The 25994-nt window shown below is 38.4% G+C and overlaps 1 protein-coding gene across 1 annotated transcript in view; it reads right to left on the reverse strand.

Moving 5' to 3' along the window:
- The window catches only part of LOC575432 (glutamine-dependent NAD(+) synthetase), a 41242-nt gene that overhangs the window by 10476 nt on the left and 4772 nt on the right, over positions 1-25994 (reverse strand). The window contains exons 4-16 of the mRNA XM_030987931.1: positions 25354-25407; positions 20041-20182; positions 19129-19217; positions 18212-18329; positions 17320-17451; positions 14318-14392; positions 13384-13557; positions 11204-11306; positions 7008-7176; positions 4736-4871; positions 3337-3443; positions 2052-2183; positions 311-380 (exon numbers count right to left, since the gene is read on the reverse strand). Of these exons, the coding sequence (XP_030843791.1) occupies positions 311-380; positions 2052-2183; positions 3337-3443; positions 4736-4871; positions 7008-7176; positions 11204-11306; positions 13384-13557; positions 14318-14392; positions 17320-17451; positions 18212-18329; positions 19129-19217; positions 20041-20182; positions 25354-25407 (1501 nt within the window). The remainder of the gene's footprint in view (positions 1-310; positions 381-2051; positions 2184-3336; positions 3444-4735; positions 4872-7007; positions 7177-11203; positions 11307-13383; positions 13558-14317; positions 14393-17319; positions 17452-18211; positions 18330-19128; positions 19218-20040; positions 20183-25353; positions 25408-25994) is intronic.

The following is a 25994-nucleotide window of genomic DNA, read 5'->3' on the forward strand; positions in this document are numbered from 1 at the left end:
TAATGTACACATGGTCTACTCTGTTTTGTCGGGGGGAGGGTTCTCTCCCTCTCTCGCTCTCGCTCTCGATCTCGCAATAGCAAAATCAGAATTCAAAATCATCTTAAAGGCCATCTGTACAAGTGTGGACAGGAAGGATTAGACCACCCAGCGAGGTCACTGACAAGTGGCTATCTCATCAACTCAGCTCTCAATTAACATAAGAAAAAGAGGATCATGGGGGACCAACAGCCACCGAGTAGGGATTGTTTTCTATATAGAGGGCGCAAGAAGCTATAAGTAGTGCAGTGGGGCTTTAAAAGAATCTGACCTCGTCTGTTTGTGACACTTTGCCGGCCTCCAATGGCTCCAGTTCCGCAGTGGGTGGAGCATCCATTATCCTGTAGATAAATGAATTGAAATAAAGAGGCTCATTTATATAACAAATAACAAGATGCAACCTTTCATATTCTTTTTCATTTTTTAGATGTTTCTGCATTCATTGATAAATCAAATATAAAACATTCAATTAACAATAATAGTATATAATATAATTGATTTACATAAAGAGTGACAACTGAAATACACAAACATAAAAAAATGCATATTTATAAATATATATATATATATATATATATATTATTGAAAACTTGAAAGTATGGAGGTAAGTAAAAGGATCAAGATTAATGCAGAGGCCAACTATCATAAGCATGAATGCTTGAGTCGATATACAGTTGACAACTAAATTATTCACACCATTACCAAGTCTGGTAATTGTATTGGTATGTACAAAAATGATTTTTCCTGATTCATGTTTCTTGAGATGCCACATATTGAAGCTTGCATGTAAAAGTATTCAACAAACGCCCTACTTCAACCACCCCTTCTTTCATTCTTGAGTTACGAAAAACACACACAAAAAAATCAAATTTAAAGGGGTATGAATAATGCAGATGTGAACTTTATAATGGCAATGCACGTCATTTCTAAACGTGGTTTGTCATTCACAGTTCTGTCAATTAGTATAACAATACCAACCCATAAGGCATCAGATTATGATATAACACACAATAGAACTGGATGATTCGTAACAGCTGCACTGCTAAAGCCGGGGTAATTATGCTGCATTATTGTAGAGCGCTTAGAGACTTCTGACAAAGTAAGTGTTAGGCGCTATATAAGCACTGTAATTATTATTATTATTCTGTTATACATTCCCTGTCTTCATTTAAAACAAGGCAAACGACAAAAGTTGTCTCGTTTGCATCTTGCAATGTGAGTGAGAACGCAATACGCATTTAAAGGGAACCAAAACCTTCATACTAAGTTACTTTTATTGTAAAGTTTAAGATATTTGAATAAAATCAGTCAAAATATGAACAAAATCGGGCAAGGAATATGGAAGTTAAAGCTTTTTGAAATGACTAGTCACTAGAGGGCAATATTCAATTTGATGACATCATTTGTGGACAACTCTCCATGCTTTTTGTACATCAAATTTCACAATTCCTTTGTTTTCTTTGTATTTACTTGTGTTCTTGATCCGACTTCATGACATGTGAAGTAGAATATCATTTTGCATTCTATACCTTGCTTTAAGGGGAATAGATTATCTCAATCACAAGAAAGAAGGAAAAACATGAAATTTGATGTACAAAAGGCATTCTTCTGCTACTTCTCTATTACTAAAAAATGGGCAGGGGAAGGTTCAATTTGCACCCATCACACACATCCACTCCTGGTTGTCCTCAATTTCTGAAGGAACTAGGCTTTAATAGTAAATAAACAATATCTGGGGGGTGTTTCACAAAGATCCTAAGTTGAACTTATCTCTAAGTTGGACTTAACAATTATGGAAAGCCGTTCGGATCTATGAAAATATTTTATAAAAAATGTTGATTCAAATCATTCATATTTTCTTTCATCAAGGAGATTTCATATTCTTGATGTGGAATTTATGAAAAGTCTAAAATACTTCAATTTTTGCTTTTAAATAAATTTCATTTCAAGGCTACCAATGGCTCTCCATAATTTTAAGTTCAACTTTGATCTGGCAATCTCATCATAATTACCCTTGCAGTGCAGGCAAGTTGAATTTCTTCATGGCATAGATGATGAAACTTCTCAGATCAGTCTTGCTTATACCACCTATGGGGTTGAGGTCAGCACTGGAACAGTCGTATTTTGTGAAGTACCCTCTCAGACTGCAAAAAGGAAGATAAAATGAAATAATTGTAACCAACGGCAACAGAGCCATTTCTATATTCATTCATATTTTGGTAATTATGTTTTATATGGAGTTTGAAACCAATCAGACACTTCCCAACTACATGTAGTGTTTAAAATGAAAGTCATATCAACTATCCCTACTGACAACCCATACAACTGTATGTAATATAGCTGTATATTAATTTATGAATACATTTAATGATTCAAGAACATAACTAAAACAATATAGTCAAAACAACTGTAACAACTAACAAATTTCTCACAATACAATATTTCCCAATGTGTTCTCAAGCAATAGAGATCTCCATCTTGGACCTACATGTACATATCCACCACTCAAGCCCCTCATCTATTAGGCTTTAGACCTATTTTTGGAACTAGTTTGTACCTCTCGTAAGATAAGCTGTTCACAAGACCAACAAGTCCCAGGTCTATTCTAAACCTTCATGGCAATATCCACCATTACATTCCCATCATCTATTAGGCCTTAGTTCCCTCTTTCATAAAAAATGAGTAATGTATAGATGGATCTACCTCTCATCAACATTAGCTGTTCCCAGGTCCGGCAAACCACCGATTCCACATAGGACTCATAGACTACGCCATCCATTCCAACTCATCTACATGTACATGTAGGTTTTACCGGTAGTCCTAGACCCATACAGTGATATTTGGATCTACCTCTCATCAACATTAGCTGTTCCCAGGTCCGGCAAACCACTGATTCTACATAGGACTCATAGACTACGCCATCCATTCCAACTCATCTACATTTACATGTAGGTCTTACCGGTAGTCCTAGACCCATACAATGATATTTGGACCTACATGTACCTCTCATCTACATTAGCTGATCCCAGGACCAGCAAGCCACCAATTATGCATAGGACTCATAGACTATGCCATCCATTCCAACTCATCTACATGTACATGCAGGTCTTACCGGTAGTCCTAGACCCATACAGTGATATTTGGACCTACCTCTCATCAACATTAGCTGATCCCAGGACCAGCAAGCCACCAATTCTGCATAGGACTCATAGACTACGCCATCCATTCCAACTCACCTACATGTACATGTATGTCTTACCGGTAGTCCTAGACCCATACAGTGATATTTGGACCTACCTCTCATCTACATTAGCTGAAGCCAGGACCAGCAAGCCACCGGGTCTATCCAGGCTCCAAAGTGAGAGCTGAGCAAACAGGTAGGACAGGACCATCCGAGTTCTGGCCTGTCATGTTGGAAAAAGGGAAGTACCAGAATGGAAATCACTTCATGCGAAATCAAATTAAATCATTTCCTCTTCTTCTTCTTCCATTTTGAGTACATACCTCTTTACAGAGTATTATCGTACTTAATAAAATGATGACATACATGCAGATCCTAATCAAATGATTGGTTGAAAGCGTACACGTGACCATGCATTTATTTAGCCTAACACGAAATTTGGATAACTACCGGGATAATGACCGGTCACTGGCGATCATGTTTTGCGATCGAACCATTGAGACTTATTGTTTTACTTTTACTCCCGAAAATGGCTGCCGCAGAATTTAAAACGCATTTACATGTAGATCAATCAACGATGTAGACCTAGAATTATTAACGTACAGACTTTGAGATGATGCAGTGATTTATAAATTAACAAGGGATCCACGTCATAATTTTATAAAACAAATATAATATAAATTATACAGTCTAAACACCCTCGGCTATTGCCTCGGGTGTGTTAGACTGTTCCAAAGGTACCTTGTGTGGGTAATTCTTACTACGCCCTCACTGCAGTGCATTATTTGTATAATACTGGGGTGTGTGTAAGTGGACCCCTACTCTTATACGAATAGTGCAGTGGGTTCTAAATGTGCAAAGGTAGTGACTCTTCTCTACAAGGGGCCTCCATTTAACGTCCTATCCGAGGGGCAGAGTGTTTTCCACTTAACATAGCCTGCGTCTATGAGGATGGGGAGGGGCACGTTAACACACAACGCAGGCTTTAGTCATCTGTCTGGGTGGGATTCGAACCCGGGATCTTTGGTTCGACAGGCAGACGCTTTCCCGACTGAGCCAACTCACCTCCTCCCAGGAACTGGAAGTTCCATATGTGGTAGAGTGACTACAGTTTGTGCATGACCTAAATTTGAGCACAGTTCCATATCTCCAAAAACAATGTAAGATTTTGAAAAATCTGATAACACTAGTAGACAAAGGAACTGAAGATTACCAAAAGTGAAAGTTTTCTTTACAATTGGGTGTGAAATTATGAAAATATTGAGAAAAGATCCATGCAACACGATTACCTGAATGCTGCTTGTGAGTGTTGGCTTGCATGGTGATGTAGATATACAGTAGGCTTGCGGGTGCACCATGTGAGAGAGAGAGAAGGGTTGAGGAGTCTTAAAAAGGACTCTGACTCGGTGATCACCCCCAGAAAAGATTACCGAGTCAGAGTCCTTTTCAGGACTCCTCAACTTTCTCTCTCTCTCTCTCACATGGTGCACCCGCAAGCCTACTGTGTATGATTACCTGAATGTTCTGTAAAGCAAGGTTTTCTCGTTGAGAGCCTCCCGAAGCTTTGAATTTAGGTTGGGTACCAGATGCCTTCTCAAAGATACCTACGGAGGCTGTAACAGCATCGTCTATGTTGATAGACTTATGGTGGCTACAAATGTAAAATGCAAAACAATATCTCTTAAATACATATACAGTAATAGTTATACTTAATATATACTTAAATACTAATACCCTTATCAGGTTTTGTGATTATTGAAGTTTGTAAAACATTGCTTTGTCCTGATGTATGTTTCTTGTGAATATGACATATAAAAGCTTACTTCTAAAAGTATTCAATAAAGGACCTAATTCAACCAGTCCACCTTTAATTCTTGATTTACAAAAAAAAAATATGAGGGGTATGAATAATTGAGTTGTTAACTGTATAGTATCTATGGTGATAGACTTCTGGTGGCAACAAAGGCAAAATGCAAACAAGGGAAACGCTCTCGGCGGTCTCGCCTGCATAACGCAATTCAATATGATAAACCAGAACGTCAATGCCGTAGCGCTCATCCGCTTCTCACAACAACAAATATCGTAAATTATGTGGTACACTTTTGAACTGGTCAAATAATAAAAATTTGATGCCCTGGAATTTCATTTCATTTGCATATAGTACCATAAATGATCAATGGAGCAAAATCTCACAATTCTGTGTAGAAGTTTAGTGTTCCAAATTTAGCTTGACCAGATAAGGCAAACCAAATCAAAATCGGTCAAGAAATGAAGGAAAAGAAGCAATTTGGGGTATTTTCGGAATAAATTTGCATAAATTACCATAATTAGTTGATGGAGAACAATTTCAAAATTCTGTGTAGAAGTTTCGTGTACCAAAGTTAGCTCTACGATAACCAAATCAAAATCGGTCGAGAAATGAAGGAGAAGAAGCCTTTTTTGTGATTTCGAATAAATTTGCATAAATTGGCATAGATAATGAATTTCACAATTCTGTGTAGAAATTTTAAATCCCCCTCCTAGCCCTATCATATGAAACAATCAGAATCGAAATCGGTTGAAAAATAACGAAGAAGAAGCATTTTGAAAATCTTGATGTTGATGCCACAACAAAGTCTAAGTTTGTTGACCTTAAATGACCTTTGACCTTGACTTTGAGATCTGAAATTCTGCTCACATGATTGGGGATACTTGATTACCCTATAGTCAAAGTTTCATTGACTAAGAACTTATACTTTAAAAATTATATCAAAAATTCAAAAACTTAACCTCAGGTTAAGTTTTTGATGTTGACGCCGCCGCCGCCGTCGCCGCTGTCGCCGTCACCAGAAAAGCAGCGCCTATGTCTCGCTTTTTGCTACGCAGGCGAGACAAAGTACACATATTATCATCTATGGGAATAATACTTACCGGTATAGTGGCCAAAAAGGTAAAAAGCAAAAATTATTTTTGTTATATCTTAATTCATGTACATCACAAATGTTGATAAGACTTATGGTGGCTATAAAGGTGGAAAGCAAAATCAATATCTGTTATTACATCAAGTAAATCATCTACAGTATGTACATTGTTTGTCAATGAGACACAATGAGATAATAAATGAGACTTGTCGGATTTATTATCCGGCTCATTGTGACTGGACAGAGTGCAGTGCACAAGTTTCAAAGCAAGAATTATTCATTTTACAAAATGGGTCTCTAAATTTAATATAAAGTCAAGAAACAAGCAAAAACCCTCATCAACATGCCAAGAATAGCAGTCATTGCCAGTGGGGGCTATCATTTGAACAACACCACAGTAAAGCAGCCTCACAGTGCAATGCATGTTTCAATGCGAATATTCAAGTCCATGCCATTTGAAATCGCCATCGCCTCCTAATTTGTTACTTTCCAGAGATACGCGTATGCACATCTTAGCATTGCTTTATCCTTCTTTTGATGGGACTTTGTTTGCACTGCAGGCGCGGAAGGAAAGAATAATGCATGGTCACATGGTGCCATTTGACCAATTCGATTGCCTCCATGCTAGAACCTGTTTTTCATAAAAATCCATAATGTTTTTCCAAACTGGCAAACTTTATATATTGAGTGGAGGTGCTTGACATTGATCTACATTTGCCACTCTCCACCCAGTTGTTAAATGGTTACCGGTAGGTAGGAATTCCTTTAAATGCTGTGAGCGTCGAAATTGGCAGCCTAGCAGAGCCGGGTAATGTTGGAGCGCCTTGAGGACCTTGCAAGGTCGATACGTGCGATATATAAGAATCCAATATTTCTATTATTATTACCTTCCGATCTGACGGGCAAGGTCTTCGGCCCTCTGTCGCGTCTCGGTCGAGGAGTTGACCGTTCCCATGTAACAGGTCACCAGGACTCGACCGCATAGCTCCCTAGGGTCAGAGGGCGTGTACTCAGGGTCACGGGTCAATGACCTCACATCTGCAAGCACCTTTTCATCTGTCAAAATATTATTTGGTTATGATTTTCAATCTGCTAGAATATTTTCCGTCTCAAATAATGCTGCCTGATTTTGAATGGCAGCTCCATGCACTTGGCAATGCTAGGATACTGTATAAATCGAAGATTTCGTGAAAAAAGAAGGTTTTAGATTTTCAAGCTTCAAGCAAGTCATGGAAAGACGGCACCTCAACCCAACCCCCCCCCCCCCCCCCCCCAATCTAAAAAATGGATTGACATCAATTTCAGGGACTGTCTTTTTTAGGAGAAAGAAAAAATTATGATAAAAAATAAAATATATAAAATAATAATTTAAGAATAAATAAAAAAATTAGGAAAAAATAATAATAATAATGTAACTTATATCGCGCCAAATCCACTCTGTGGAGTGCTCAAGGCGCGTGTAAACAGGAAAAAAGATCAAGACTTGAAAAGAAATGTTTTGAGATGAGTTTTGAAAGAATCAGAGGATAAACATTTTTTGATGTCTTCAGGAAGGCCATTCCATAATTGAGGACTAGAGTATGCAAAAGATCTTTCCCCCCACGTTTTGGTAATTTTGGGGGTTACAAGAAAATTGGAAGTGGATGAGCGTAGAGGTCTTGCAGGAGTGTAGTTTTGGATTAGAGAGATAAGGTATTGAGGAGCAGAGCCGTGAACGCAATGAAAGGTGAGCAACAAAATTTTGAAAACAATGCGATCTTTTACTGCAAAACTGGGGAAATGTGGGTACGCTTGGTGGTCAGAGAAACAATACGAGCTGCAGCGTTTTGAAGCTTCTGAAGCTTGGACACTAGATTCTGGGGTAGATTGATTAGGAGGGCATTGGCAAAATCAAGACGGGAGGAAATCAGAGCATGAACTAATTTTTCGGTGGCAGACTTGGACAAATATTTACGAATAAAACCGATATTACGCAAGTGGTACATGTACCATACAGATCTACAAATATTAAGAACTTGGTTAGACATTGTCATATGTGAGTCAAACATAACACCGAGATTGCGACACGTTTGTGACAAGTGAATTATGTGGCCAGAAAATGAAATGCAATTGATATTAACTTTACTAAGCTGTACTTTGGAACCAAATATAAGGAATTCACATTTGTCTAAATTTAATTTCAAGGAATGTGCGAGCAACCAATCAAGAACATCAGCCATGCAAGATTCAAGGCGATGAACGGCTCGTTCTGCAGCGGCTTGATCTGAATTGAAGGAAATCATAAGTTGAATATCGTCTGCATAAATATGATAATCTATGCCATGTTGTAACAAAACTTGTCGCAATCCAATTAAATAAATTGAGAAAAGAGTGGGCCCGCCCACAGAACCTTGTGGTACTCCACAAGAGAGAGGCAAAGCAACTGATTTGCAACCATTAATACAAACGATCTGAGAGTGGTATGACAGATAAGACTCGAACCATTTGTATGCCTCACCCTTGACACCAAGTGAACTAAGTGTGTTCAAAAGGATAGTGTGATTAACGGTGTCGAAGGCGGAGGACAAGTCTAGCAGCAGGAGAGCAGTTGAGTTACCCCTATCCATCCCTTGCAGGATATAGTTGGACACATTCACAAGCAGTGTTTCCACACTATGATGGGTTCTGTAACCTGACTGGAAAGGGTCGAACAAATCATTGTCCAGAAAATAATCCGAAAGACGAGAAAACACAACCCTTTCAAGAATTTTGAACAAAAACGGTAGGTTTGAAACTGGTCGATAATTTTGGAGGGAATTTCGGTCCAGAGAAGGTTTCTTCAACAACGGAGTAACATGAGCTATTTTCAATGAGGAAGGAACATGTGCCTGCTCTAAACTCAAGTTAATCAAGTAAGAAAGGATGGGAGCGAATGTGGAGGAACAGTCCATTAATAATTTAGTGGGAACAGGGTCTAACTGACATGATTTGGGGGGTAGTTTACGTAAGAGTGACATAATCTCATTGGGGTAGTAGGTTGTATTACTTCAAAGGAAGAGGAAGTAAGGGGATGGTGTGGTGTTTTGTCAGGTGATAAACTGTCGCAGATGGTCTTGACTTTCGTCTGGAAGAAGTGGATGAATGTAGAGGCCATTTGCTGGCTATCCGTGTGGGCTGGAAGTGGTGGTAACTGTCGACGATTCAGAAGTCGGTTTGCTACTGAGAAGAGCTTTCTTGAATCATTCCGACAGTCTTCAATAAGATCTACAAAGTATGAGCGCTTCGCCTTTTTCACAAGTGAATTTACGAGGTCACGCTGGGCACAGTACAGTTATTTGTCAGTCTGAAGTCGGCCATTGGCCCTCCATTTCCTCTCCAGTTGTCTACGTAACCTCTTCTGAGTACGAATGTCATTGGTATACCACGGACAGTCTGCATGATTCCTCACTTTCCGTGATCTCTGAGGGGCATGAGCATCTAGAACCCTCCCGAGTTCTAACTTGTATTGATGAACAGCTTCTTCAACACTACATGTAGCAGGAGCAGTGATGTTGCAGTCAGTAATGCTGTTCGCGAAGGTCTCTCTGTCAATATCTCTGATGTTGCGACTGACATATGTAGAGTGGGTCCGACTAGGCTTAGCGAAGTTTAGCTTCCATAAGATCGCAGAATGGTCGGAGATGCCAGGTATGACCTGAGGTTTCGAACACAGGATTTGATCATCAGCGTTCCGCACCATGACAACGTCCAGGATGTGACCCTTGTCATGGGTAGGAGATTTGACTAGCTGGGAGATGCCGTGACTAGTGAGAAGATCATTAAACTTTTGTGTGTTCGGTGCAGAGTTATTGTCGAAGTGAATGTTCAAGTCGCCGGTGATGACAAAAGGTGGAGTTCTGTACATTCTACCATCAAGAAAGTCAGAGAACTCTTCCAGAAATTTGGAGAAGCTATGTCCACAAGGCGGCCTGTAGATTACCGAGATGTCCATACAGCTTGAGTCACTGGAGATAGTTGCAGACATACATTCAAAACTGTTGTAGTTTTCTGATGACATAATAACCTGGAGGCTGTCTTTATAAAGAAAAGCCACCCCACCACCCCGCCCAGAGACTCGTGGACAGTGTTTGAAAATGTAAGAGCCTGGGCAAAGGTCAGCCACGACTGCATCATCATCGGATGATAGCCATGTTTCACAAATACAGACAAAATCTAATTTGTGATCAACGACAAAGTCTTGAAATATGGTTGATTTATTGCGCAGAGAGCGGGAGTTGAGAGTACAAAATTTAAGATGGTCCTTAAAGCGATCACGCCCACCCCTCTTACCCCGATGTGTCCTCCGCCTTCGACACGATCTACTGATCCCGAGAGACACCAGCCGATCCCAAACAAAGTGATTCTCCTCTCGCCATTTTCCAGAGGAACTACCATCCCAAATATTAAGGGCATGAAGAGTCTGACTATCATAGGTATGATCTATAGTCAAGGAATCATCAGAACAGTTAGGTCCTTGAGAGGAAGGCCCAGGGTTGGGGCTGATGTCTCCCGAGATCAGTAGTAAAATGCGGAATCTTGAAACAGAATTAGCATACCGCTGAATGGGAGTACCAATGTACTTGTACTTCCCCTTATGATGTACAGCTACATTACATGAATCAGTGGTATAATGCACAAGTACAGTACAAGAATCAGTAGTGTAACATACAATGCATACAATAGATACAAAGGCTATTAGGATAGCCACCTTCATTGTGTAAACTCGCACAACCGTGCAGACTGTGCACTAACATGTGGAGTAAAGGTATGACAGGCAAGTGAATATGGCTACTTACAACACAAGTAAGGCAGTGGTGAATGCAAAACCAGTAGATGTAAAATGTATGACAAATATCACATGAAATATGGCCAAAATAGTCTAGTAGCCTCCTGGACACATACAGAATCAGATGATATAGATACAGTAATTGAATAACAGATTAAACAAGAAAAATTTACAGTAAAGTGCAGAGCTCTGTGGGCGGGCAACCACCAGGCGCGCACAACCCTAAAAAATAATAATCAGGGGAAAAACAAAAAAGAATCTGGAATTGACTGTTCTTACCTCCTTCCAAAACAGCCTGGCAAACGAGTCTACACATAGAATGAACGATGCAAGCAACGGATGAGCTGTCTATACCACCACTCAGAGGAATGAAGAAACCGCCCTGTCAACAGAAAAAAGGTACATGAATGTAAGACAAAAAAATTTTGATCTTGTTTTTTTTTAAAGGAAATACATAGTTTACCAAAGTTGAAGGAATTTAAATCAAATAATTAGTTACGGGATGGTCTAGTGTTATGAAATATTGTAGAGGTGTTTGTGTAGTATATAAGTCACAGGACTGTAGATCACAAAGTATATGGTTCAAATCCCCAGCCAGCCTGGCACTAACATTCTTTGGCGAGAGGTTAATCTACATTTGCCACTCTCCACCCAGGTGTAAAAATGGGTACCTGGTAGTACGCGAAACATTAAAGGTAAAGACCAGTTATGGTCATGCGATTGCATTGTGAAAGAAACGTTGTGGAATCAATCAGAAAAGGTTGATCATCTAGCATCTAGCATCTGCAAGGTTCTGGAATCATCAAAATGATAAGAAATTTGGCCCATGCTTTGTAAAGTTACAAGCACTATACACAGAAAGAGGTATATGGGACTACCCTATATCTCTCACAGACCATGAGAGAAACAAATTTACCAAATATATGAATTAGTAGGCGGTTTCCCGGCAAATTTTGTATCATCATGTATTAGTCAAAACATATTCTTTCACATGATTGGTAATGAGAGCTTCCATTTCATTTTTTGAAATTGGGGCATTTCCAATACTGGTCTTTACCTTTAATGTAGTTTGTTCAGCATTGTGAGCATTCGTAAAACGGTGCCTGACTGGAATGCACCCAGGGAATAAAAATGTGCATACATGATGCGGAGAAAAACCTAAATCCAATGACCAGGATAATAATATATCTGTAAAGTGCTTCTAAGAGACATCGCGATGTATTAAGCGCTATATTATTATCACTATATTTCTACTTTAAAGATTTTTTTTTCAGGGGGGATGGTCTTTTGTTATGAAAAGTACATGTGCGGCCATTCCATAAAGTTAGGGCAAAAAAAATGATGATTTCCATGTAACATAGTATGAGATCTTCTACTACACATGGAAGATGAAATAATCTGTTGAAGACTTTTATGCAATGAATATACATAGTAGTGCCCTGCCAGAATCATTCCTGTTTCAGTTGATTTTCATCAAAATCTTTGCTTTATAAACATTTCTCTTTTTACCAGCGTTACATGGACAACATATTTCATATAACGTTACATAAACTTTGGGTCCAGAATATTGATTCACCATGAGGCTTGAGTACTTCTGAAGATAGTCGCCTATACTTTTGATGCAAAACTCAATTTGAGCAAACATTGCTACAGTTGATAGGAGACATAGTTTCTCACTTCTGATATGCCACAAAAATTGCCCCAACTTCGTGGAATGACATCACACCTTGACAATCAAGGGGTTACCTTCATCTTCTTCTTCTTCAAGATAATCTGCCTCATTCAATACTGAAGATTCTTGCAGATGCCGTATATACTCGGCCTGATTAGGGTGTGCAGGTGGACCACTCCACCGGGGTTCGACAGGCAGAGGCTTTACCGACTGAGCCAACTCGCCTCCTTGTCACATTGTCACATTGTCACATTTCAGAGGAATTATTTTAACATGGTGCAATGAAAAGTTTTGCCCGGTTCATGTTTTTATGACCACAGAACAGCAAAGGTGTACCAATGATCTAATCACCTCTTCCGCAGGTGACAGGAGGGTACATCTATTCAAAATATATTTGCCCCCTATTTTCTTTGATTGTTTGGTTACTCAACATTATTATTGTCTGTTTATCTGCTAATATTACCATATATTATTTTAGTAATTTGACGATCTTGACCACTACTTTCTCTTAGTTTATTTTGGTATTGTATTGATGGAAATGTATTATTTTTGTCATCTTTATTACCATCTTGTACTTGTCATACCTGTCCGTTTGGCTCACTGTTGTATATTTACTGTATTTATAACTGTATGGTATAATTTGTAAACATGATCAGTTTTGGTCCTTGGACCTTTGACTCATGTATATTTAGATGTCTTTTTAAACCGAAATAAATAAATAAAAAACTAAAAAACTAAAAATCTTCAATCTCAGTCACAGACAAAGTCATACAATGAATGGCCTCACCTGCCTACTTCTTCTAAGGTAATCCCATAACCAGCAGGCTGGAGACAAGGCTATCTCCTCTTCCGCTGTATACATCTTGAGAGTGTCCCGGACTGGAGGAGTCGCTTCAGCGTCTCGGTCGTTGGAGATCGAAAAGTCGACTTGAATACGAGGGAAAGCCTCCGACCGTGTAGCCTGCATTTGTAGAATAAAAACATCATCACAACTTTTCAAAGTAAATAACAAGAATGATGATTAATACTTAGAATAAATAATCATTTTAATATTATCAGAGAAGATGATAAATTAACTGCATAATTTTTTTTGTTTTATTAAATAAGTGATTGCCTAACAACAATACAAGAATACAGTATGTTTCTTTTGACATGTATCTAACAGGAGTTGGGCTAACTCATACCAGGGGACAACTCTGCCCAACTGCAAAAACTGTCAGCTTTTGCATGTTTAGGGTTAGGAGTAAGTTTGGTTTAGGGTTAGGGTGAGGGTGAGGGTTAGAGTTAGGGTTAGGGTAAAATGACAAAAAATGATAATTTTTGCAGCTGGGGCGAGTTGTCCCCTGGTCCAAGTTAGCCCGGATCCATCTTAAGATATATAAGCACCAAAGAAAGTGTTGTTGTCATTAAATTATTGCATGGGAAAGTTTTTCTAAATGTTACACAGCACTTTCATTTTGAAACACATGTACAGTACATCTAGTAGATCAATGGTATTATACCCATTATAGCCACTCGTAACACCATCTCGCAATCCTTAAAGTGCAATGAGAATCTAAAGGAAGTGCAATTCTCAGGTTACTTTAGTATATGTTTCCATGAGAAACCACCTTCAAGGGAAACCAAAAAGTGTGGTGTTTATAGACAGGTGGTCTTTCTATACAGGTGGTCTGCAAAGCAGGTTCGACTGTGCTTGCAACAATTCAATCAAATAGACTCACGGCCATGGACGAACTGGATGCCTGCGCTCTGTACGACCTTACATCTTCGAGGTCAAGGGTCGCTGTCGTCACTTCCTGTATGTAAAATAATAACATTTGTTCAGACCTACATGTGTACATCCCTAAGTAGCTACAAGAGCTCATTTAGGCATACCCCTCGATTATTTGTCTTCCTTGATACAATCTTCCCATCACTCCACATATAATCTTCGCTCAACTACAGACACAACGGGCTCTCCATGTGCCTAGAATAAAATCGAAGATAGGTGAGCTAAATTTCCATTACAGAGGTCCGGTTACACGGAATAGGTTAAATTGTGAATTACACTGTAGTATGTCAGTTGAATTATTTAAGAAGCATCTCAAAACACACCTATTTAATACATTGTAATCAACTGCATTAAATTTTCTATCATATTATTGATGAGTTTTAATTCATTGATTTATTTGTTTTGTAAAGCGCTTTGATCAGTTCTAAATTGGATATAGCACAATAAAAGAAACAATTTATCATTATTATTATACCAATTTACATGAAATCTTTGTTCCTCAACTAGAAATCTCTTAGTTCTGAGAAGTTTGTGCATTCTAGCATGCACAGACTTTAAATAAGAAGCATTAACATTAGAACAATTTAAGGGCATTTTGAAACCTCTTTTACACTATAATTATAATTACTGTAAACTGTTTTTTTCATTTTCTGGTTGCCTCACATCTATTGAATCTTCTGGGGTGGGTGGCTATTTTGTTGTTGTTGTTGTTTTGTTTTTTGTTTTTTTTGGGGGGGTCTTTTTTTAGAGAAAGAGAGTTTTGAGACAAAATCTTGTGTGCAATATACTCAACAAGAATACACCAGTTTACGGTTAGGGGCGCCATTTTAATTGGCCAGTAAACAAAGCCAATGACCTAGAGGTCAGTGGTATTTATGCGTAAATTAAGATTGCGCCCATGCAAATTATGATGACATCACTGCCTGCGCGCTGCGTTGTGTGCGCACATCATCATTTGCATGGGCGCAATCTTAATTTACGCATAAATACCACTGACCTCTAGGTCATTGGCTTTGTTTACTCGCCAATTAAAATGGCACCCATGTCTGTGCATGCGCACTGATGGATCCGTAAACTGGTGTATTACAGATCATTATATATACATTATATAACTTATGCAAATTTACATAAACATAAGAGTTACTGCAAAACCAGAAATGTCCATAACATTACATTTTCACTAATTTTAAATAATTTCTTTGAATTGAGACTTCATGACTTTAAAACATTTTGCAAGACATTTCATCGCTGTTTTCACGAAGTGACGGTAGTGAAAAAAAATTGCATTCACTTTGCGTTACGATTTTCCTCACTACCGTCACTTCGTGAAAACAAGGACGATTTCATGAACGCCAACATTTTTAGTTTTAGAGAAATCTTGAGTATCTCCTATTCAAAAATAGATAGGTAAAATGTAGTATAGAAGACAAGCCAACAACAGGTGCTCATGCATATTCATGTTTGTCTCGCCTTGGCCTGCATGACAAACATGAATTCTGGTGTGGTCGTGTCTCCTCCTTACGAGGTGGGTTTGTTTTAAAGGGACTCGGTAACATTGCCTCATATTCCTGGAGTCAGCTCATGCTGAAATCGTAATTATAAACCTTTAGGTCAGTCAGGAATCCCATAGGGTCTGATTATCAAGAATTTTATGATTGGATTTTTTTTTTTTTTAATTCGATAAACGCCCACAACAGAAAGGGAGCTCATGCATATTCATGAACATTTCGCCTTAGCCCCTAATTTTGGTGGGGTCGTGTCTCCTTTCGACGTGGGTTTGTTTAAACTGTAGTATGGAAGACACGCCCACAACAGGGAGGGCGCTCATGCATATTCATGATCGTTTCGCCTTTGCCCCTTATTTTGGTGTGGTCTGGTCTCCTTACAACGTGGGTTTTTTTTTTAAGTGACTCTGTGACATTGCCTCAGATTCTGAAACAAAATCCTGGATTTAGCTCATGCTGCAATCATAATTATAAACTTTTAGGTCAGTCAGAATTCCCATGACTTTTACAAACCGATTGGCCTGTCTGATTATCAAGATATTTATGATTGGAAATCAAAATTTCATTTTTCGTTTTCCCAACAGTTTTTATAATACTACAGTCTACTGGGGAAAATGAGTACTGTATTTGCCGGCGATAAGGCCACAGCGCCGTATAGGCCGCACCCCCGATTTCGACATTTAAAAAAAAAAAAAAAAAAAAAAATAGTCGAAGTCGGGATTTGATCTCTTGCGTACAAATGTTGATGTGACTAAAATCAGCGCCTTAGACCACTCGGCCATGCCGCACTAATGATAGCATATGGAGTTTTCTGTGATGTATACATTGCGCCTCTCTCTTGTGTATTGAAATGGATTCAAAATAGCGACTTCGCGTGCTAGATGCTTCGCGGCAGCTCCGTTAAATGGGCCCTTCTTTTACTTTTGCAATGCATTGGCACGAACTTAGATCAAGATCTATCGGCAGATGTTGTTTTTGGAAGTTTATTTTCGTCTTCATGTCAACAATGCAAGATAAAATTGTTGGTAAGATGTGTGGAAATGTATAGTTATTGTACCGTTCGTAGATCTAGTCCCATATGTGCAAATTCGTGTTGGTTTTGACTTACTTTTATAAATTTTTTTTACTCTTTTGCCGCATAGGCCGCACCCCAAATTTTTGATATTTTCTCTTCCAAAAATACTGCGGCCGTTATGCAGGCAAATACGGTATGGTAAAGCCCGTCACTCAAAGATTTTTACTTTTTTGAGGCACTTCAAGATTTTGTTAGGGCTTCAACATTACACCATATCACAGACACTGATAACACATAGGGCCATGCATCTCAGATTTAACATTGTTAAACAATGCTTTTAAAGTGTAGTATGGGAGACACGCCCACAACAGGGAAATAAACATGAATATGCATGAGTGCCCTTGCATGCATACATTAAAAAGGTCAACATACAACATCAGCGAGTGCAAACTCCTCCCCCCTGACGACCACGTCTCCGTTTACAGCTATCATAGAACCCCCGTAGTAGTAGACTCTTTCTCCGTCACAGCCCCGCAGGTTGGAATACATGTAGATACCACCACACTGTCAAGAGGAAAATAGATAGTAATTAAATGATAATTGGAAGGTTTTAAAGGCGATAACGATAGAAGGTAGATTTGTACTAAATTCCATTTCTGTAATACCTTTGCAGCTTGGTATAACTGCAGATGCAACCATATTGTTAAGAAAAGAAAAAACATACTAAGAAAAGTGGATAAAACAGGGATCATAGAACCCCAGAGATGCCAACCTTGTGTAACCAAAAGAAGGAACCATGATGGCGAAAAAAAGGAACTTCAAGAAAAAAAAAGGAATTGTCACAACCACGTGCGACACACTTCCAATGCAGAAATATCCATACCTCATGCTGTTATTTTCATGTTAGGACCTATACTTAATTTACAAGTAGGTGGTTTCCTTTGTTTTTTTGTTGGTATTATCAGCGTTTCATTCTTTTTGAGAATACATGTATTTACGCCTTTCTCTTTACTTTTTTTTTTCTTTTTTGCAAATTAGTACTTTTCATAAATCTCTACTGAAGTTTTCTATTGAAGCAATGATCAACATTTTAGGGTATTTGGTTGATGTGCAACAAAAAAAAAGGGGGAAAAAGGATTTTATGAAGAAAAAACGTACTACCGTAGTTTGGAGAAAAAAAACGGAATAATTCCCAGAAAAACAAAGTGGTTGGCAGCTCTGGAACCCCCATTGTGTAATCAATAATTGTTTAAATTACAAAAATCAATATGTATTTCACAACCTCTGAATATTTCACAAAAAATGTGAATGTGTTATCTCTCACCTTCAAGGTAGCATTCTTAATGAGATCGACAAGGCGATGCCCTTTCCTGAGGTGATGTAAGCTGCCGCTGCCGTTAGTAACGATCTCTACGCCATCCAGACTCATCGCTATATGAGGGCTAGGTGGGTGGGAGAAGGAAAACAATAAATCAGGTCATTATCATCTATATCATCAGCATTTTGAGTAATAGCAGTAGTAGTAGTAGTAGAAGCAGTATTAGTGGTAGTATTAGTAGAAGTAGTAGTAGTAGTAGTAGTAGTAGTAGTAGCGGTAGTAGTAATTAGTAGTAGTAGCAGTGAAGTAGTAGGAGTGGGAGTGGTGGTGGTGGAGGTGGGTAACACTATGAATATGACTGACAAAGAAAGCGGACAAAATATACAGTTCCTCAGGTACACAAAGGAACATCCCTTCACTGCTATTATGTAAAAATGTGCAGAACAGGTGAATATGCATGTGACACCTGTTCTACACATTTTTTACATAATAGCAGTGAAGGGATGTTTCTTTGTCTACCTGAGGAACTGTATATTTTGTTCGTTTTCTTTGTCCGTCATGTTCATAGTGAAAAGTAGTACAAGGAGGAGGAAGAAGAAGAAAATGACGAGAAGTAGTAGTGGTTGTTCATATTTTTCTTACTATTATTATTGCCCCCCCCCCCCAAATAATAATTTTTTTTTAAATAAATAAAATAAAATAAAATAAATAAATAAATAAATAAATAAATAAATAAATAAACAAATTAATTAATTAATTAATTAATTAATTAATTAATTAATTAATAAATGAATTAAAAAAATAATAAATAATTTTTAAAAATAAAAAATAAATAAAAAATAAATAAATAGATAAATTAAACATTTAAATTTTAAAAAAGCAGACCGGTTGTAAACAAGATTGTCTTCTTCACATCGTCTTACCTGTTTGCAGTCCATAACCCCTCACACACCTCAGTCCCAATACATGTATCACGTGTTGCTATCACAGCATCTCCTATGGGAACCGTTATCTAATGCATACAAAACAAGCGGAAGACGGAGATCAAATGAGAATTTATAAAGCGTTGTTCCATTTTAATTAGCAAAATGCCAAATGCACTGGAAATAATAAATGAACAAAGTCATGTGGTATATTAAATACAGAATACATGAAGGATACGATCTTATAAGTGTAATACTTACAATAAAATCAGCAAACAAGAATTTTAGAGAAAAATGCACTATAGAAATATCCATGTATGGTATAAAAACAATATGGACATTGCCATCAAATCAAGCAAATGAAGTTTGGAAAAAATGAGTTGCCAGTGAAGACTTGATATGTCTTACCGTATTTGCCGGCGATAAGGCCGCACCGCCGCATAGGCCGCACCCCCAACTTTGACATTTCAAAGAGGGAAAAAAAAAAAAAAACAGACAAAACAAGATAATCATAATTTTCATAGTTTTCAACAGGGCCCGGGGGGGGGGGGGGGGTGTTTTACAAAGACTAAGATCGACTTTAAGTTGGACTTAACTATGGCAGGCCTTTCATGCCACTGGTTGTTCTCACCATTATGATCTTTATATAATATTTATTCCTTCAATAATGAATTATCAACAAATATAAATTCTGTAGATTTGTGACCATGATTTGTACGTCCCTTGAGAGACCAATGCCAGTAAACGATGAGAGCAAACAGTGGCATGAATGGCCTGCCATAGTTAAGTCCAACTTAAAGTCGATATTAGTCTTTGTGAAACACCCCCCTGGTATATCAAATTTAGGGCTCTAAAACAGAGGCTATTGAATCAAACCACAAAATGTTGAATGATGATCGCACTAGTCCGTACCTGGTCTGTGATATCTGAGATCATCCTTGGTAAGAAGTGCTGCTCCACAGTCCTTAGCTTAGCCCAACCAGTAAACCATCTCAGCTCTCTGTAGTTGCCATTATTAGCCATGTCAGTCTTGGGCTTGATCAAGATAATTTTCCTTTAAAAAATGAAAGGATTTGTATTAAGTGGAGAACTCGCTGACATCCAGCCATTAAAGCCCCACTGCACTACTTACAGCTACTTGCGCCCTCTATACAGCAAACAATGCCAAAGCGGTACCCATTGGTCCCCCATGATAACCTTTGTCTTATGTTAATTGAGAGCTGGTTTGATGAGATAACCACCTGTCAGTGACCGTGCAGGGAGGTCTAATCTCTCCTGGTCAAACCAGAGATGCCAACTTTTGGAAAACAGAAATACACTGTAGGGAGGATTTGTAACCAACACCAAATAATGTGGCATAGCGCACATCTCGAGCGCATAGCGCCAGACCCTCTGGTGCAATCAGAGCCTTATTTTGCAGCATTTTACATGTGTATTTAGTTAAATAATTCCCACTTTTTTATAAGGTAACATACAAATTGTACAAAATGCATGATGAATACCTTTCAGACTTCCGAATTCGGTCTTATACTTTTGAGACCATTTCTTGGTCTTCTTTTACTGATTTTCCGCCATTTGGGTGTCAATATCCACGCATTGGTTATGGCGATTCATATGCTGAAACAATCTTTCGCTACTTTTAATTTGTCTTTAAACATAGTGGAATTACTACATGCTAAAGTTAACAGACGATATTTCTCATTCAATTCACAGATATATATATAGTGCAGCGGCTTAGCAAGAAAATTGTGCACTTTTTGAGAAAAGCATGAAACTTCCAGCATAGTTTGCTTTCACCATAAGATTTATTTTCAGATGTGGAGGGAAGTCAGATTTGACCTCTGATGACCCTGAGAGGTCAAATCCAAAATGGCCGCTTGTCCGCATGGTCTAATGTACAAACACGCTTAACTTTTGAACCAAATACACCAGAAAAACGTTTAAGGTGTCATTTCCAACTAACTTGGGGATGCCAATTCATTTGGTAATACTTTTGAGATCACCTGAACTCAGGGTTTTGCATTTAGGTCAAGGTCAAGGTCAAAATTGACTAAAAATAGCAAGTTTTGAATAGTTACAAAAGGTTAAATCTCATTTATTTGTCCTTTGTTCTCAAATTTATTTAGGAATGGTTCACCTGCCGAGTCCTCCACCTTAATCCTTTTCAGTTAGTTTATTTCACAGTTTGATGTGACCTCTGATGACCCTGAGAGGTCAAATCCAAAATGGCAGCCAGTCCGCATGGTCTAATGTATAAACGTGAACTTGAACCAAATAATCTAGAAAAACGTTTAAGGTGTCATTTCCAACTAACTTGGGGATGCCAATTCATTACGTAATACTAAGAGATCGCCAGAACAAAGAGCCCCCGTGAGAAGGCTCACGGGGGCTCTTTTATTACTGACGGGGGCTCTTTTTTTATACAAATATCCATTGAATTGGTGCCTATGATACTCCTCAATTATTTGCTATTTTTTCATTATCATTTCAATCAGCATTTTCCCTCTTACAAATTTACAAGCTACATAGCTGTTACTGGCCTGTGTATATAATATATACGCATACAACACTGATCTTTATGATGTCTTTAACGTGACATATCTTCTTCTCCCCTTGCAAACGAAAAAGAAAACAAGGTCATTAAAAGGGATTAAGCGACAAATAATGATTGTGATTCAAATTGATGCGAATATTTGTTTGAATAAGCACTGCTATTCACCCGAATCTTCTTTGTAAAAACAACTTTTACAAATCTCAGCCATGCTCACTGAGTTGAGACGTTCCATTCAATTTGAAATACCCATTACATAATACACTTCTCCTAATCTCAAAGTGATCTTACAGCACAGTGGCAGAATTGCATGGCTGAGATTTGTAAAAGTCGTTTTTACAAAGAAGATTCTGGTGAAAAGCATTGCTTATTCAAAAAAATCCTTGCATCAATTTGAACCACAATGATTATTTGACGCATGGTCCTTTTATTAAATAACCTTGTTTTCTGTTTTGTTTGCAGAGGGAGAAGAAGCTATGTCACGTTAAGAAATCATAAAGATCAGTTGTATTATGCGTATATACATTATGATACCAGAACAAATGTTGATTATCAGAATGTCATTTTGGAATACCTCTATACAAATACCACATTGTCTTTAGCCCGTATCAGTATTAGTATGATCCAATATAAAGCTATTATTCTTTATTTAATTCAGTATAATGCTTTTCCTCAAAAATAGTTTTGCTATTTTTTTATGGTTGAGACGCTAAGAAATGGTTTCAAATGTACATTACACGAACCCTGAACCATTGCAAAATGATGGTGGTTCTCTCTCTCTCTCTCTTTATTTTAATCATCCATTATCAACTACATATAAAGCAGCAACCAAAAACTTAGGATTATCTGAGATAGGTGAAAGTAAGAGTTAAAAAGAAAGTCATGCTAAAACGGCGCTTCACTTCCCCCCGCCCCCTGAAAAAAATTAAATAGATTAGTAGTCCTCGTCTCCAGCATCCCCCTCCCCCCCCCCCCCCCCCCCCCCGCTTTAATATCACATTTTCACTTGGCAGCACAAGGGGGCCGGGGGTGGGAGGAGGGGGTTAAACCCCCTAACCCCCCCCCCCCCCCCCCCCCCCGTAGATCTGCCCATGTTACCATATCATTCCACGACATTTTGGTCTTCCTCTTCTCCTCAAAAGGGACTTTTAGATTTGCGTGGACGTGGACGTGGACGTGTTACGTCCTTTTAAGGCACTGGCAGTCACATTATGTGACGTCCTTTTAAGCACTGACCGTGCCTTAAAAGGAGGTCACACGTTGCAGTCCACGTTCTCATCGTGCAAATCTAAAAGTCCCTATTGATTTACTGGTCGAGGTTCATTATTTGCTGACAACGAAAAACTTCTCCAGGCCACGACCATGTTTCTGCCCTTGCGCGATCGCCTCCAGCTTCAGCAGACATGGCGCGGCAGCGTGCACACGCACCGCTACTAAAGGCGCAGTAGGCCTATAACCACTGCTGACGGCGGCACTGCACTGCGAGCTGAATCGGTAATAATAGGCCTACTCATAAAACGAGAAATCTTGCACGCTAATCTTAGTTCCATTTCATTGGTTTAAGGTTTGAAAATTGAAACTCAATATTGTGTTAAAGTTATAACAGAAAAGATAATCTTTATTTTATAATTCCACCGGGGCGATTTTTAATTTTGCAATCGCCCCCATGAGCAACCTGACGGGGGCGATTATGTAGCTCACAGGGGCGAATCGCCCACCGCCCCCGTGTATTTTGAGCGCTGCAGTAGCTGCCCACTGACCATGCTATATGCAAATGGTCAGTTACAAGACAAATAATGGTTTGGTGCTATAATTAGTGAAATAAACTAACTGATTACGATGGAGACTATGCAGGGGAACCACTCCTAAAGAAATTTGAGAACATAAGGGGACAAAAAAATGGGAAAACTTTTTGTAAACATTCAAAACTTTTACCTTGACTTAATGCAAAAGCCCTGAGTTCTGGTGTACTAAAAAGTATTACCAATTGAATTGGCATCCCAAAGTTAGTGGGAAATGACACCTTAAACGTTTTGCTGGACTATTTGGTTCAAGAGTTAAGCGTGTTTGTACAATTATTAGACCATGCTGCGGACTGGCGCCATTTCTTATTTGACCTCTTAGGGTCATCAGAGGTCAAATCGAAATGTGAAATAAACTAACTGAAAGGGATTAAGGTGGGTGACTATGCAGGGGAACCACTCCTAAAGAAATTTGAGAACATAAGGGGACAAAAAAATGGGAAAACATTTTGTAACTATTCAAAACTTGCTATGTTTTAATCAATTTTGACCTTGACCTTGACCTAAATGCAAAGCCCCGAGTTCTGGCGATCTCAAAAATTATTACCAAAATGAATTGGCATCCCCAGGTTAGTTGAAAATGACACCTTAAACGCTTTTCTGGACTATTTGGTTCATGAGTTAAGCGTGTTTGTACAATTATTAGACCATGCGGCGGACTGGCGGCCATTTTTTATTTGACCTCTCAGGGTCATCAGAGGTCAAATCAAAATGTGACATAAACTCACTGAAAGGGATTAAGGAGCGTAAATTCCTAAAGAAATTTGAGAACATAGGAGAGAACAAATGACAAATAAATGGGAAAACTTTTTGTAACCATTCAAAACTTGCTATTTTTTAGTCAATTTTGACCATAACCTTGACCTAAATGCAAAACCCTAAGTTCAAGCGATCTCAAAAGTATTACCAAATGAATTGGCATCCCCAAGTTAGTTGGAAATGACACCTTAAATGTTTTTCTGGACTATTTGGTTCAAAAGTTAAGTGTGTTTGTACATTAGACCATGAGGAATAGCGGCCATTTTGGATTTGACCTCTCAGGGTCATCAGAGGTCAAATCTGACTTCCCTCCACATCTGAAAATAAATCTTATCGTCTAAACTAACTATGCTAGAAGTTTCATGCTTTTCTCAAAAAGTGCACAATTTTCATTATATTGGGAGCTTATCCGCTGTACTATGGTGATCGTAAGGTCGGGAGTTGGGGTGAATTTTTGGGTTGGCATCTCTGTCAAACTAGTGCAGTTGAGCTTTAACAAAAGAATGGCAAAAAACATTGACCACATGATTAAAAGACATCAGAGTCTCTTGAAAGATTTATCGGAAGGAAAAGTAGATCAAGCAGCAAACCAAGAACTAACTGGGAGAGGAAACATGGAGTGGAATATGATACTACAATAGTGTGCTAGGGTGGCAGGAAACAGAGAGATTTGTGGGAAAATTGTTGTAATCAACCACCGAGCTAGGAGAAGATAAATTGATAGATCTATAAATTGTGATAAGCCCGTCTTCATCAGCTCGATGATTGCCAAATAACCCACTATTTTAACCATCCCGATCGCAAATTATCCAGCTAATTTGCATGTTCATCAGATCGCAGTTGCAATTAGCGAGATATTTGGTCGAGGTAATCATCCCAAGATATCTTGGGCTAGTTTGCAAAATATCCAGCTATTTGTCTGGTGCGTCTTCACCAGCCCAAAGACTTGCACTATGCGCATAGGCTGAGCAAAATATCTCAAACTAATTTCTCGAGCTCGAGTTTCGAGCTGATCAAGAAGCAACTTTTAACTTTGGGCTTATTTCCCAAATCAGGAATAGCGGGCTAGTTGGCAATCTCGAGCTGATGAAGACATAAGTTATGAGATCTTACCTGTTGAGGAAGATGACTCTGCAATTATAGCGGACATTCTTGTGCATCACCGGCCTGTAATAGACAGAAACATGTCATAAAACATCAGCGTACTTATATCTTAAAAACAGAGTTGGCCCTAATACTGATCCTTGTGGAACAACACATCTTATGAAATAATGATGACAACAAATTGTTTGTGTATATTTTTTAACCTACCTTTACCTTTACCCAGTCATTGTTCTATTTTACATGATAAATTTTTAGTTGGATCATTTTCAGTCTAAAACTTTGCTGTCTATTTGGTAGTAATTGAACTGAAGAAATTTGTGTAGAATATGAGAAATCGTGGATCAAATATCACATTCCTAATTCCTTTTTTCAACTCTGCGCAAACTTTGGTCACCCCATCAGGCCTAAAAAAAAATGTTCTATTGCCCTTTGCGACCTACCCCAAAATCTTGAAATCTACGGCCGGATTTTCCTCTTTTTTTTTCTTTTTTTTTTACCGTTTTTCAGAAAAACAATTGTGTTAAAGTATTCAAAACTGAGAAATGTCAGCCCAAAGAGGGAGTTTTATTTTTTTAAAGTAAAAAAAAAAGAAAAGATATCCGACCAACCGACCCATGTTTTGGCACCAAGAGGGCAATACAACATCTTTC

Source organism: Strongylocentrotus purpuratus, unplaced genomic scaffold, assembly GCF_000002235.5.
Source record: "Strongylocentrotus purpuratus isolate Spur 01 unplaced genomic scaffold, Spur_5.0 spur5_scaffold_17, whole genome shotgun sequence".
NCBI lineage: Eukaryota > Metazoa > Echinodermata > Echinoidea > Camarodonta > Strongylocentrotidae > Strongylocentrotus > Strongylocentrotus purpuratus.